At 36.8% G+C, this 16436-nt stretch overlaps 1 protein-coding gene across 3 annotated transcripts in view; it reads left to right on the forward strand.

Annotated features, from left to right (window-relative positions):
• The window catches only part of LOC134535948 (GTP-binding protein 2), a 50958-nt gene that overhangs the window by 18815 nt on the left and 15707 nt on the right, over window positions 1-16436 (forward strand). For all 3 annotated transcript variants that reach the window (XM_063375368.1, XM_063375370.1, XM_063375369.1), the window contains exons 4-7: window positions 3988-4197; window positions 5431-5754; window positions 8340-8522; window positions 9710-9821. In XM_063375368.1, the coding sequence (XP_063231438.1) occupies window positions 3988-4197; window positions 5431-5754; window positions 8340-8522; window positions 9710-9821 (829 nt within the window). The remainder of the gene's footprint in view (window positions 1-3987; window positions 4198-5430; window positions 5755-8339; window positions 8523-9709; window positions 9822-16436) is intronic.

Here is a 16436-nt window from a genome sequence, read left to right on the forward strand (position 1 = left end):
TCAGATTTCATCTCTCTTTCGCGTCAAAGTTTTCGGCATCTTAGTCATAAATTCAATTGTATCACAAAACTTACAAAATGTGGACGGTATTTGTAAACACTCATAGATATGTGCACGCAAAAATGACTGCCATCTTGGCTCCATGCGATTAAATTAGGTTAGGAAAATCGACACCAGTGCGCCTTGCGGCAGAAACGACCATTATTCAACACGAAAACTGTGGACAGTCAATTTTGTTATGTTGGTAGTGCGCACATATTGATTGTTGACATTTGTTACATTTTGTTTTCATTTGCGTTGGCAATATTTACTGCTTGTAAACAGAGTAATAAAAATACGTGGATTTCAGTAACTTGTCAAGACGAAGATAATATCAGGGCATTTCACACCTATGTTTATGATGGCGTAAATAAATAGAACTTGCGACATAAGGGCATTATTTTGTGCGTAAAAGCGTGAATTTCGAGCGAAAATGCGTGAATTTCGCGCGAAAATTCGTGAATTTCGTGACTATGTTGAAATCAAAGGATAGTCGCAAAATTCGTTTAAAGTATCAAATTTTCGCGTTATTTCGTGAATTTCGCGCTTCACCATTTTTCGGGGTCTCTAATCATCGCTCTCAAGTCTAAGATAGTCAAGTTATGTGAGAGTAATATTAGCAGTCACATATAAAAAAAAATTGTTTTACAGTACAGCAGATACAGTGTGCAGCCATAGAGGAACGAACGTATTACAACTAGAGCTGGGCGAGATCCCGATTTTTTGGGAAATTTTGGGAATGAATTTTTCCCGAAATTATTCGGGAAAGTAATATTTCCGAAAATGTATATTGATAATTTTTCTGATAAAATCACTGCGTAACCTATCTTTAGGTGTCTTCGTAACGGAACATAAGTTTTCTGTGATTACAGTAGAACCTCATTTTTACGTACCTGAGATATACGAATTTGCGTAATTAACGTATTTTTTTTACTGGCACCGTCATTTTCCCTATAGTTTTAATGCATGATTTTCCCGTTTAATGCAAAGCATTTCCCGCAATTAATGTTGCATTAGTGCTCCATTTTATAGCTAACCGTGACACAAGTTTAGACGGAACAATAAAAGTAAAGCGAATTGTGTAAACTGTATTTAGTTTACTTTACTACGTGCGTTTGTGGCCACGGCAATTTCTCAGCTTCGTTTGCCATTGTAAACATTTTTTTTGTGCCACTTGCCAAGGTGTACCATACGGCCATGAGTAAAACGTTTGGTGATGTGAACGTTCAAAGTCTTGTAAATATGGCGTCTTCGTGCATGTTCGGTTTAGTTCGTTTTAACGAATAAGAAATATTGCGGAAAGACGTTGGCGACACTGATGTATATTACATCGAAATGTATTCGAACGTTCATAAATTTGGTGTTTAGGACAAACGACGGTGAAAGCAAAGATAGGCGTTGAGAGAAACTGTGGTGAAATGTTATTTCTAAATATTTACATATCGTAAAGTTTGTCACCGATGGTGTTCCACACACAAAGCCGAGTGCCAGATTCAGGTTCCTTTCTCTACAGAACAAGATATTCAATGTATTTTACTCCGGTTTTAAACGCATTGTGATATTATCTGTGTTGGCGAGTATTTTAGTGTGAAGTTGTTTACATAAGGTGTGTGTGTTTACGTACGTGAATTTCATCATGGAAAGTCGCCACACCAAATTAAAAACTCCAATCTGGTCTTTTTACCAAAAAATGCCAGATAATGTGTCTGCACAGTGTAAACAATGCAAAAAGGTTTTTAAAACCAATTTTGGTAGCACATCTGGGTTGCTTCGACATCTGATGCAACATCCAAATTTGAAAAAAGAACTTGAACAGATAGAAGCATCACGGAAAGGCGGAAATATTGGGGAAAAAACTTTAGAACCAACAAAGAAGCAACTTCGCTTAGACGAAGCTTACAAATGGCCTTCAACACATGAAAGGGCCATTTCACTGACGAACTGTATTGGGGAATGGATAGCTGATGCTATGTTGCCATACAGTACAGTGGAAAATCATAAATTTCAAAAAGTCCTTAAAATAGCTCAACCACTTTATTCAGTGCCATCTCGTAACACTTTTTCAAGAAGAGTAATACCTGAACTGTACAACAAAACAAAGGCAAAAATGTCTGAACATATTGCCAATGCAATAAGTTTATCCAAAATTGCTTCTTTATCATTCACTTGTGATTTGTGGACATCTGCTAGCAACGAAGCATTCATGTCGCTGACATGTCATTTTATTGAAGATTTCGACATGAAGAAGTACTGTTTAGGGTGTTACAGCTTTCCTGGTGGACACACTGGTGAAGCAATTAATGAGAAACTAGTAGAGTGCTTCAATGAATGGGACTTAGAAAATGCAGGGGACAAAGTGGACATGTACATTGTGAGTGATAATGGACGAAACCTTAAGTTGAGACTTTCACTATGCAAACTTAAGCTTACGCAGCTGCAGTGCTTTGCACATACACTGTAGCTTGTATTGCAAGATGCTGTTAAAGTAACATGTGAGATCAAAGAGGTACTGAAAAAGTCACGTTCGACTGTTGGACGATACAAACACAGTGCGCGAGCAACTGAACAGTTGCATCGAATTCAAGAAGAACTAGATCTGCCGGTACTAAACTTGATTCAAGACTGTCAGACAAGATGGAATTGAGAGTTTTTAATGCTGAAGAGATTGTTTGACAACAAGATACCTCTTTCTCGTCACTTACCAACACTGAACATGGACAATCTGCAGTTGAGTGAATGGAACCTTATTGACTCTTACATTAATATATTGCAACCATTGTATGATGCTACAACCCAACTTTGTGGTGAACGTTCACCATCAGCATCAATGGTCATTCCGGTCATTTTTTCTCTAAAAAATTGTCTGAAGGCCTACATCAACACCAATGCAAAACAGGGATGGGAGTTTGCAAATGAGGTACTTCTGGCTCTCCAAGCACGATTTCCATGCTACGATCGAAAAGAGCCATACTATACTGCAATGTTAGTAGACCCGAGGTTTAAGGCTGTTGTAATTCCAACGGAAGAAAAACTTTTGGCACGTAACCACCTGGATAAAAAAGTAAAAGAAATCACACAGGCAACAGCACAACCAGGTATTGTTTTATTTATCTGTAGGCCTAGTTATTTTATTTATACAAAAGCCACTATAGCATTGTGTAAGAATGTGGTGTTTCTTTTTCTTTCAGTAACAACTGCAGGTACCAGTGAGTTGGCACAGAGTTCTACTTCTCTCTGGAGTGTTTTTGACGAACTTGCTGAGAGCGAATCAAGTAACCAGATCATGTCATCAGAAACTGATTGCTATTTCAGTATGCCTGTTGTACAAAGAAGTGATGATCCCCTAAAGTGGTGGAGAGAAAAAGGAAAAGATGCGTTCCCTAACGTGTGTAAAGTTGCAATGCAGTATTTAGGCATCCCTGCAACAGAAACAGCAAGTGAACGTGTGTTTTCTTCTGCTGGGAACATTGTATCCCACAAGCGTATGTCCCTTTCCTCAGAACATACAGAGGAACTGGTGTTCATACACGAAAATGGAGGCATTTCATAGTATTGTTTATTTTTCAAAATTTTTATTTTAATACTATGGCTTTTAAAAGTTAAAATGATATGGTTTTGATAGCCCATTTTTGAAATAAATAAATTTGCTTGGATACATATTGCACTTTTAAATAATTCCCGTTCCCGTCCCGTTTCCCGAGGGAAATCATAGCTTCCCGCCCGAATTTTTCCCGAACCAAAATTACCTATCCCGTACAGCCCTAATTACAACTTGTTCTAAAAACCGTAGTACTGGATGTTATTTTTTTTTTTGTATTTCCGGTTGAAACTGTTTTGACGTTCGATAATCTTGCCGTGGTACGAGCCAGATTAATGTAATGAAACATCACCATCTTAGTTGGAGAGGGGAGCAGGCTGCCAACTGCACGAGCTGGTGCTCGGTCGCAGGTTCCCGACGACCAGCACAGCATCGAGGTGCGGGTGGCGGTGATGGGGGGCGTCGACGCGGGCAAGTCCACCCTGCTCGGGGTGCTGACCCAGGGCCAGCTGGACAACGGCCGGGGTCGCGCCCGCCTCAACATGTTCCGGCACCTTCACGAGGTGCAGTCGGGCCGCACCTCCTCCATCTCCCACGAGATCCTGGGCTTCGACAGCCAGGTGAGCGGGGCAACAGAACCTCGCTAGACCCCCGCCTGGCCGGCCGCACGTACGGCGTGAGAACTCAGGAAAAAAAAAAGTAGTGCGTGGAGTCCCTCCGCGCGGAAGAAGTGAAACTTCGTAATGTGGAAATGAAAATAGGAAAGGGGGTAGAAAAATGATTTTTTTAGTGAAATCATAAATTGTTTCATTTAAGACAAAACTTTATTAACATTGCTTACGATGCATAGCAAGAATATACCACGCGCGTGTGCTCGGGATCTACCGACTCACTCTCTTTCTCTCTCCTACTACTTTCTACCTTTTGTGTATCTCTCTTTCTCTCTCTCCCCTCTTGCGTTGGAACATTGTCGACGCTGCTCGTTGCTAACGCTCGCGCATCCGTTAAGAGTGCCACGCATTCGCTCTCGCTCTGTCTCTTTCTATTCCCCCCTTTCTCCAGGAGCGTTGGACGTTTAACGCAACCTTGTTGGACGTCGCATTAGAAGTTTCACTTCAAAAATATCCACACAATTTTGAAAACTGTTCAAGATATCCAAGTGGGTTTCTGTTTACGATAAGCATTTCAGAATATGCTTAAGTCGGATAGCAGTTATGTTTCCGTATTTCGTTTTTAAACTGTATTTTTAAAAGAGTGAAAATTGTCAAAATGTGTGTTTTGATAGTAATTTTTTTAGGCATGAAAACCATTTACAGAGTCTTGAGAGCACTCAAGGGACTGCATTACAACTAATCATATCCTCAAATACCAATCACTCTTTAGTTTTGGTAAGGTTTGATATTCAGTGAAAAATATTTCAGGAAGAGAAATTCAGAAATTCAAGCAGTATCATCTTTGTAGTTGACAAGGACTTCATTATTTATCCCTACAGAAACTGTCAAATAAATGTTGTGTCAAACACCAGCTACAATGGTCTGGGAGTATTTATGTTTAGCTCTTTAGGTAATATTTTAAGCAAAATGAAATTTTTTGATCCTAAACATTTGGAAGTGTTTTTTTTTTTAATTTAAAAATTAAAATTTAAAATTGAATGTTAATTTTGTGTGCTTTTTCTCATGAAATATTTAATTCCTGATTCTTGATGTCAAGATTTGAGGTTCTCTTTGTGTTTCAAGGTATTTGGAATTTGACTCGTCACTAATATATGACATTTATTATTTACATTACGTACAGATGCTTCACAGCAAATCAGTAGTTTGTAAACCCTTGTGTGTGTGTGCGCGCGTGTGCAGGGCCAGGTGGTGAACTACAGCTCGCTGGTGACGGCCGAGGAGATCTGCGAGAGCTCCACCAAGCTGGTGACCTTCATCGATCTGGCGGGCCACCGCAAGTACCTGCGCACCACGGTGCTGGGCCTGACGGGCTACTCCCCGCACCACGTGGTGCTGGTGGCGAGCAGCAGCGCGGGCGTGGTGGGGACGACGCGCGAGCACCTGGCGCTGGCGCTGGCCCTGGACGTGCCCTTCTCCGTCGTCGTCAGCAAGACGGACCTGGCGCCGCCGGCCGCCACCTTGGCCGCGCTGGACGCCGTGCTCAAGTCTGTGGGCTGCCGCAAGGTGAGTCGACCCAGCCGCGGATTAGCCGTGAAATACGTGTGAAACCTTGAATTAGCAGTGAATTTTTATTTTTTGGGTGGTGGGATATCCATGAAAAACCTTAAATTAGCGGTAAATTTTTATTTTTGATGGTGGGATATCCATGAGAAACCTTAAATTAGCAGTAAATTTTTATTTTTGGTGGTATGAGAAACCTTAAATTAGCGGTAAATTTTTGTTTTTGGTGGTGGGATATCCATGATAAACCTTAAATTAACAGTGAATTTTTATTTTTTGGGTGGTGGGATATCCATGAGAAACCTTAAATTAGCGGTAAATTTTTATTTTTGATGGTGGGATATCCATTAGAAACCTTAAATTAGCGGTAAATTTTTATTTTTGATGGTGGTATATCCATGAGAAACCTTAAATTAGCAGTAAATTTTTATTTTTGGTGGTATGATAAACCTTAAATTAGCGGTAAATTTTTGTTTTTGGTGGTGGGATATCCATGATAAACCTTAAATTAACAGTGAATTTTTATTTTTTGGGTGGTGGAATATCCATGAGAAACCTTAAATTAGCGGTAAATTTTTATTTTTGATGGTGGGATATCCATTAGAAACCTTAAATTAGCGGTAAATTTTTATTTTTGGTGGTGGGATATCCATGAGAAACCTTAAATTTGCAGTGAATTTTTATTTTTTGGGTAGTGGGATATCCATTAGAAACCTTAAATAGCGGTAAATTTTTTTTTTGGGTGGGGGGAAATCCATGAGAAACCTTAAATTAGCGGTAAATTTTTATTTTTGGTGGTGGGATATCCATGAAACCTTAAATTAGCGGAAAATTTTTATTTTTGGTGGTGGGATATCCACGAGAAACCTTAAATTAGCAGTGAATTTTTATTTTTTGGGTGGTGGGATATCCATTAGAAACCTTAAATAGTGGTGAATTTTTATTTTTGGTGGTGGGATATCCATGAGAAACCTTAAATTAGCGGAAAATTTTTATTTTTGGTGGTATGAGAAACCTTTAATTAGCGGTAAATATTTGTTTTTAGTGGTGGGATATCCATGAGAAACCTTAAATTAGCAGTGAATTTTTATTTTTTGGGTGGTGGGATATCCATGAGAAACCTTAAATTAGCGGTAAATTTTTATTTTTGGTGGTGGGATATCCATGTGAAACCTTGAATTAGCGGTGAATTTTTATTTTTGGTGATGGGATATCCATGAGAAACCTTAAATTAGCGGTAAATTTTTATTTTTGGGTGGCGGGAAATCCATGAGAAGAAACATGGATTTTCGAAAGCAATTGGAGTTGAAAAGAGCTTGGTTGGAAAAACTTCTCGTCACGACGGCAAACTGCGTCACCTGCACCATTTCTGAGCACTGTGCACAGCTTTGTTGAAATGGTTCTCTATGTATAAAATTTTAATCTAGGAACTTTATTTATAGTGCTCCACCAACAAAAATACCGGTGAGAATTTTGGTTGTTTGTGTCAGTAATTGTATTTGTCGTATGTCAACCCTGGTAGTTGTTGTAATTTTGGTTGTGATAGTTTGCTGTATTATTTATACCAATGCTTTCATTTCTTATAATGTTGCTGTTGATTGCTACACTCATAGTTTAAAAAAAAAGTACAAGAAATACTAACTTATGTTCAGGAAGAACATTTTTATCACAGAAGTAATATAATGTTACGTGAATACCTTTTGTTGCATTTTATATTAAATGTATTGTTCTAGGGTTAGGCATGTTGATTCTTCAGTGCTTAGATACCACCTATTCTACCTGGAATCAGATCTGCCTATTCTCAGGCTGTAAGGAGTAATCGTACCATATAAGAAATTTAATCATATTTAGAATGGTAGGTCGTAAGAACTGTCAATAGTTTGGATATAAAATAGATTCACATATAGCCCGTGATACTTGGCACAATTGCCGTAGTTTCTGGTTAGTAAGCTTACAATGTTCATGCACCTCGCCTTGCACTGTAAATTATTTGAAGGTTAGATCACAACCTATATTTATCCTTAACACTGTACTAACCAAAGTTAGATTTCTGTACTTGCGGGGAAAATATTGTAATCTCATTTCAATGCAATAACTTTAATTCATAAATGCAACATGAACGTAACTTTTCTCCTCACTTGTAAACATAATTTCTTTCACTTCCAATGTCGACTTGCAATTGTGACACCATTTTAAGGTAAATAATTCAAATTTGACTGGCCAACCGTGTTAGTTTTAGTTTTTCGAATACAAAGCTAATTTCTAATCATGTTTTTGATACTTTTACCTAAATATTTCCCACTTAAATAAAAATTAAAAATAATTTTTATGCACATATAAAGTCAGCTAACCAGGCAAATGTTAGGATGACTCAGTAGACTAAGGGCACCTAATGTCAAGGTAAGACCCAAGTTAGTAAACGCATGTTGTTTATGCTGTTAAAAAAGGACATTTAGAAAAAATAAATTTCCTTCTGTGCATGAGCCAATTCAAGCATAACCAGGATAGAGTTTATTTAGTGGAACGGCTTTAATGGATGGAATTGGTATTTCGGGATAATAGTTGTGGTATGCGGTACTGCGGGTTAGGTTCCTCTGCTGGTGACCAACGAGGACGATGTCATCACTGCCGGCTCGAACCAGCTGTCTGAGAACATTGTGCCGATATTCTGCGTGTCGAGCGTGAGCGGGGAGGGCCTGGATCTCCTGACCAAGTTCCTGCACGTCCTGCCTCCGGGGGTCAACCTGAAGGAGCGAGAGCGCATGGAGCAGGTGTGTGCCTGAATCCTGGAGCAATACCCTCCTCAAGTCAGCCCCAACTAACTCGGATATCCAGGTAACCCGCACCGATTTAGTAAAAAAAAAAAAAATTGAATCCAGGGCTGTTCCGATACCTCCTTTTCCGATGACAAGTCCCGGTACCCCAATACCACCACTGGTACTGCAATCAACACATACTATTACAGTAAAACCTCGGTATAGCTAACTTGAAGGGACTGATTTCTGGGGGTGTTTGTTGTAGTGAGGTTTCTTTATAATTTGGTGAATCCAAAACTAACAAGTGATGTGTACTACAAAAATAAGTAGCTGTATAGTTAATAGAGAAGAATTCGGGATGCTAAGGGAATCAAAGTCAGTTAAGTAAAATCGAAACAAAAACTTCAGAGGTTAATCAAATGGAGAAATACTTTACTTTGCCTCGAGCCACGACTGTGCAAGCCCTCCTAAATCTTTTGGCGAGGTAGACTTTTTTGCCTCCCTGATCAACAGCAGACAGAATTTTCAGTTTCAGTTTCATTTTCGTCTGAAAATGAAAAATACGTCACCAAAAGTTAAGTCTCATCATGAACTATCGCACATAGTTTTTCCAACCATAATCTAAGTTGTAAGTAAACAAAATTAATCCATAAAAACTAACCTCCAAAAAACATGTTAAAATGTATTTTACCACAATGTGGAATTAACATATCCACAGCATCTAGATTGCATGTCAGCATTCATACACGTACATTGTATTAAACAAAAATTGGCATAAAATCTGCAATCCATATGCGGGTAAATACGGTACTATTTTTTTAACATTGTTTGAAATTATGTTACTGCTTACTGGGGTCAGTTCTATAACTTACAGGTATTGCTTTCAAAGAAAATTTCTCAGAAGTGCCTACTTAGTTAAATTTATTTTATGAAAAATAAAAACTAATATTGTACTTGATGTTTGAATACATAACGTTTAAATTGTTCATGAAGTTTTCAAAGTTAAGGCTAAGTTTATATGTAATATTTAGCCATAATTGGGTTAAGAGACTTTCAGTGTTCAAAAATATGAAAATTGTAACTTGTTGATTTGCTGGCAATTGAACCTTGATTGGTTTAGAATATATTGTAATAAATTTTAATAAATTGTGGCAAATTAGTGAGGTTTTTTATTTGATTATGTGGTCTTGAATTGTTCGCAGGAACTCTGTGAATTCCAAGTAGATGAGACATTCAGGGTACATGAGATCGGTACGGTGGTTGGTGGATTGCTGACGAAAGGTGTTGTCACCGAAGGCTCAAATTTGGTTATTGGTGAGTAGTTTTTCCTTTGTGTATTTTGTTGTGGTATAACGAAGGTGAAAGTAGGCCGTTTTACATCACCTTGAAAGTTAAAAGTCAGGAAGGAGACCACAGTAGAGGCTGTAGTACTTACTGCCTGCAGAACTTTCTCTTTTGTTTGGTCTGGAATGTGTCTGTAGTTGATGGGTTAGTGAAAAAGGTATGGAGCCTTCATTACTTTATTAGGCCTGTGTAATTATTTTATTTTCAGTTACAGTACAACCCTGTTATAACATTCTCCAAGGGACCAACTTGAAACAATGTTATAAGCAGGAAATCATAAAATTACATCTTCACTTTGTATAAATTACGCGTGGATTGATTAAATTAAAGAGTATAGGTAAAACAACACAAAGTACAGGAGTAATACTCTAAGTACAGCAATAGAGTGAACAATTGGTTAATTTTATTTATAGATAATACCTAATAATATGCTAAAGAAAAAAATGTTTTGTATCATACAGTTCAGAGTCGAAACAGAAATATTCAACTCTTTTGCAATCGCAACACGCGTTTTGTTGGGGTTCCTGTTCACTTGGTTAATAAACTGAATTTTTTCAGCTACAGAATATGATTTTCGCTTATATTTATCGGCCATCATAGCCGTACAATAACCTGAATAAAATTTCAATACGGCGTATTTTAATTAAATACGACAGTGACTACAATAAGTAAGTGGAAAAAAAAATTACGGTAAAGGTTAACCACAAACAAAAGCCGTGAATATATCCATAGAACATTTAACCATCTCAAGGTGCTAAAAATTTGAAACAAAAACCAGCACCATAGAATACAGTAGCACTGTTTCCGACCATGTACCAGTGCACAAAATGTGCATCATAAGTATAACGGAACAAGTCATAGGCTAACAAGCGCAAACAGGACGCCATATTGATAGTCGATCCGGTGCAAGTTGTGGAGTGCGTGTGTACCACGTCTTTGGTGAACTACACAAATGTAAACATCTGATGTTTGTATATGCGTGCTGTATTTTCTAGCTATGGTTTCGCTCTAAATTATGTTTTTGAAGGAAGGGATACTGAAAATTGTGGCAGTTATCAAAGCAAATTTGAACGTTAAAGGCGGGAATGTAGAAATTTTAATATTTTTACAGGCGGGAAATTAAAGCATTGTGATAAATGAAGAAATGACGGGACCATGAAATTATGGTGTTATAGGCGGGAAAATGTTACAAACAGGAATGTTATAACCGGGTTGTACTGTAGTGTACGAATGTCAAAAATGATTTAATAGAGTAAAGCCCTGTTAAGAAAATTCTCAAGTTATTTAGAAATTTAGACTTATTAAAAGGAAACAATTATTTGTTTATTATCATCTACTAAATTTTTTAAACTTATGTGAGACGTTTTCTTGAGTGGTATTCTCTTCAGAGGGTGTTACTACGCAACTGCAGTATAATTATCCAACTAATTAGAATCCATGAAATACTGTGTAAAGCTGTCAAGTCCAGTTGGATTTGCCTGTGCGAATATCAGTTTTTTAGGTCGAATTGATAATGGATACCAAATTATTCGCGTATACGGATATTGAATTTGAATAGTAAGAATGATAGAATCCCACTAAAAAAATTTTTTCCTCATCATGTACCTTTTTCTGAAAAATTAAACAAATACCTAATATAAAGTGAAAGTTTGGTTAGGTTAAGGAGCTGTAATAATTATATGGAAAATGTTAGGAAACTATTTAAATTATGAAATAAAATATTGTTTTTAATTATGCAGCTGACCTGACCGTACCGTACCTTACCTTACCTTACCTTACCTTACCTTACCTTACCTAACCTAACCTAACCTAACCTAACCTAACCTAACCTAACCTAACCTAACCTAACCTAACCTAACCTAACTTAACCTTACCTAGTAAAAAAAGCGTGGGGTGCATGGTGTCAATATGTAGTTGTAAATATTTTATTAACAGATATCTTAAAAAGCACCCCACGCTTTGTTTTTTTTTAACAATGAAATACATTTTTTTCTTATTTACACTATTATTAATTCAAATTAAAAACTTTATTAACATTTATTTTCAATATTTTAGTTGGATTCTCTATAAAATAATGTTTGTTTTTTTAGTTTTTTAAACTATTATTTATTTATATGTATGTTCATCAATTTCTCCGTCAATTGTGGATCGATTTTCAAAATAATTTTTTGAAATGAAAACTTCTATAGGAATGTTTGGAAAGGGAGTATATTTTTTAAGTCGTCATTCCAGTACGCGTCTTCAGTCCTGTGCTGTGCATATGTGTATCGAATGTGTGTATACAGTGTTTAAATTGTGTTTTTGTTCAATTTTTATTTTAAATCTACTATTACTGTGCAGTAAAAAGTGAGTATAAAATATATTAATATTCTAATATATATATGTAGTTTGAATAACGAAGAAAACTTGAGTCTTTGTAGCAATGTAAACTAAAATTTAAGAACATCATAATTTAATTTTTTAATACCTACAATTACAATGCAATGCTTATTTTATAGTAATTTAGGAGTTATAAGTTGTATTTATATTTAATACTGGGCTTGCGCAGCCCATGTGTCTTGATGATAAATAAACCATATGAAAATAAATATAATTGTTGCTCAGAGTGCCGTTATATGTCAAAACCCTATAAATGTAAACACTTTTGATTGGGGTCGTCCATTAATCACGTGATTTTTTTTTTTTTTCAAATTTTTAACCCCCCCTCCCCCCTAGTGATTTGTGGTGAGGTTTAAGACAAACACCCCCCCCCCCCCCCCCAATAATAAATCACGTGTATTTTTTGGTGCAAAATATTTTTAAAAATTTCGGAATATTATCTTTAAATATAGGTATAATCTAATTTAATTCTGGAAAATTAAGCACAGTGATAAAAATGTCCAGACACACATTTAGGTTGCAGGTTTATTCTCACTGGCATAAAAATAATAAAGGAAAGGCTTATATGTGATTTACGCATGTATTCGGCGCCAAAATCACAGTCTTACCATTGAATATGTATATGGATAGAAGTCGCTTCCTAATGGAGAAATACTTTCGTGTTTTTGGAGCGCTATTCAAGTAGTTGGCCTAACAGCCACGAGATGGCAGGGCTTGCGGGAGTGCGAGGCAGTGGCGCGCGCTGCGGCGAGTAGGACAACTACAACACTTTATCGCTATCCTTTTCTTTCCAAAATGCTTATCCTTCATGTTTGTGTGTGTATGTGTGACGGCAAGTGTAGGGAACCGCAGGATATCGGGTCTCTTCCAGCTTATCGCTCATTTCCCCCCCTCCAACATCGCGCGCTGCTGACGTCACGTGGAGGATTCAGACCTTGCTTGCCGCTTGCTAAGCCGCCGTACACACTGGAAAAGTGAACTCGTCATTGTGAAGAAAGTAATTAACCAAACTGCACGAAATTTTTAGTTTATATTTCTTAATATACATAGCCGCCAATGGTTCAGTTGTTACGACCTTAAAAACTTTAATACGGCAGTAAAAAAATAATACATGAAAAAGTGTTTTTAAGGTCTATGAAAAGTTTTAGTTTCTACAATTTTTGTTATCAAATTATTATGTATTCCTGATTACTCTAACTATGTAATGCAAGAAAACAAAATGTGCATCAAGGATCAAATATCAAATCGAAGTTTACTAAATATTTGATAAACATAAATATTTCCTTTTAATTGCCTTGTATGTTTTCAGGTTCCATTCGCTCTCGCACATGCACAATGAAAAATACCTTCAAAATTGTATTAGTCCCAGTATTTCATACGATGATTCCACCAACGGAACAACATGCACAAGTCCAATATCACTAGAAGCTATCAATAATCTGGAAGTTTGCAGTAATTCAAAATACTTGGATACTCTTCAATATAGCTCTTGATATTCGTAGATATTCTTTTAAAGTTTCGTATTAGGACTCAAAAGAATAATTATATAAACCAATGTAAAATGAGAGTCCTTTTCAGTCTGGTTCATGTAATTTTTTTTTGCCAGCTAAATTGTTCTTAATAAACTTTTAGGTTTTTTTACGTCGGACTGCGCTTGTTTTAAACATAAAATATTTAATTACAAAAAATATTTAGTCTAGAGAGCAAAATATTAAAATTTCCACAGATATGCTATGGACAAGCATAGAGTAATGGTGTAATTTACCATTAAATTATAAATGGTTTTATTAAAACAAATATACTAATTAAATTGTCTATACAAACAAATTAAGTACAATTTCATTACAATTTCTTAGGAACTTTGCTAAAAAAGCATATTTCGTGAGTTTTTGTAACGCGATACCATCGTGCAAGTGCGAGCGCGCGCGAAACTCGAAAACATACGAGACTATTCTGAGCAAACGTCTATATCCATCAACAATTAGTAAACGTCTTTTTGATATTTGATACTTAATGCACGTTTCGCATACTTTTATTACATTTCTAGTGTAATCTGGAAAGAAATATCGTTCCATAACGAACTTTGTACCAAATCACCTGCCAAACCTTAAAATCACTGTGTGACGCATTATTTTTTTCTGCCGTATTATATTGTATGAGTAGAGCCAAGATTATATGGTTTTATGCGAAATCGCGAATTTTCACGCGAAATTCATCCCAAACCGCGAAAAATGCGAAATGTTTTCTAACCACAAATAAACACCTCAATATTGATTTAAATCGTTAACTACCGACTATTGGTTGATTGACAAAAATTCCGTATCTGTTTGTAGAAGAAATGGTCGTCATCCAACTTCAGTGTGGTGGTTATTTAATGCGTTAATTATTCATCTTAAAAAATTACAAGATATCACAAAAATTGACGATTTCACGAACAAAAAAAAGATCGTTATCGGAGTTAGGTTAGGGTTTTTAAACGCATCTAGCCACTAGAGATCACGCAATATTTACAACTGACGATCGTAAACTAAAATTAACAAGTTAACAAACACAACAACGTGAAAAATCTCAGCGCCTTGTTTGCTGTATCCTTTGAAAAATACACGTGAACAAAAACTGCATTTATTAAATAAATGCGTATGAAAATAAAATAAAAGCGAACATTGATATTTAATGATCACTTGATATTTTATGAAATTTAACTGTAACGCAATTTTGTGTGCTTGTTGAATAAGCAGTTTACCGTGAAGCCTTCATTTTCATTTCACACTTCACAGGCGAGAGAGCCAAAATCGTAACATAATCAAAGTTTTCCGATCGCTAATGAAAAAGTACCATATTGCAAGGATTTATTTATTTTACGGTCATTAAATATTTTAAATAACGCTTACCTACCCAACCCTCCCGGAAAATAAATAAAAATATTTATTTCACTGACCTGACATAACCTAACCTTTTACTTCGGGTTGAGAATATGGCTCTCTCGCCTGTAAAAAGTAGTCTTCCCGCGGTTTATTTTTTCGCTACAACTTCAGTAAATACTAGTTTTTGGTACCTCCGGGCTTTGTTTACAAATTACGTGCATAAATGAAAGCTAAATTTCTTAATCATGCCGAAAAATAAAGCTACTGCGGCATCACGTGCTGACGAGTTTAAGAATGAGGGATTATATGTCAGTGACGGAAAAATACTTTTCTGTAAATATTGTAATTGCCGTTTGGAGCATGAACGTAAGGACACGGTAAACAAGCACATAATTAGCGACAAACATGTAAAAGGTAAACGATCCCCATGCACTTTGAAACGACAGCTGTCTATCCCAGAAGCAGGAGTGGCGCAAATATGCGCAAAAAAACAAAAGGAAGATTTTGTTCTCGAAACTGTTGAAGCCTTTGTAGCTGCAGGTATTCCTCTTGAGAAACTTGACAACAGCAAGCTGACTGCATGGATGCAGAAGCATGTAAGTGGTGCTGGTGATCTTCCAACAGCGGATTGGATGAGGAAAAAGTACATTCCCCTACTTAGAGAGAAAAAAGAAGTGGAAATCAAGCAGCAGATCTTGGGGCAAGATGTGGTCATACTCGCAGATGAAACCACTGACAAGAGTAATAATTGTGTTTTCAACATCTTGTTTAAAATTCTGAAACCAGGTGCTGAGCAAGATTTATCTTAGGGGCTTCTTGTGTCCTTGATGCAGCAAATGCTGTTTGTTGTTCTCGGGCAGTGATTAATGTATGCTCCAAATATGAAGTCAAGGAAGAAAACATAATTGCGTATGTTACAGATAGTGCCAGGTACATGACAAAATCTGCTGGCACCCTTGAAGGTGTATTTGGTGACCACATGTACCACATACAATGTTGGGCCCATAAAGTAAACATTGTTGGGCAGATCTGGCAAAACAACTTGGAAGAACTGAACCTCTTCGTTTGTAAGGTAAAGATGGCCTTTCTTAACACCAGAAAGAGGAGGCATGCATACCTTCAATTTCTTCTCCAGAAACATGGAGAAAACAAGGCTCTGGTCAAGTTATTCCCCATGCCAGTTGTTACACGTCGGAACACATGGTTTGAATCTGTATCATACCTCGCACTCCATCTGCACGACATTGTGGAATTCTTTGAGCAGCTTAGCGAAGATAACTCTGGTGTTAAATATATCAAGGGACTCCAGAAGGAAGAGTTACAATGTCTTGAGGCCACGCTT

This window comes from Bacillus rossius, chromosome 10 (assembly GCF_032445375.1).
Source record: "Bacillus rossius redtenbacheri isolate Brsri chromosome 10, Brsri_v3, whole genome shotgun sequence".
Taxonomy (NCBI): domain Eukaryota; kingdom Metazoa; phylum Arthropoda; class Insecta; order Phasmatodea; family Bacillidae; genus Bacillus; species Bacillus rossius.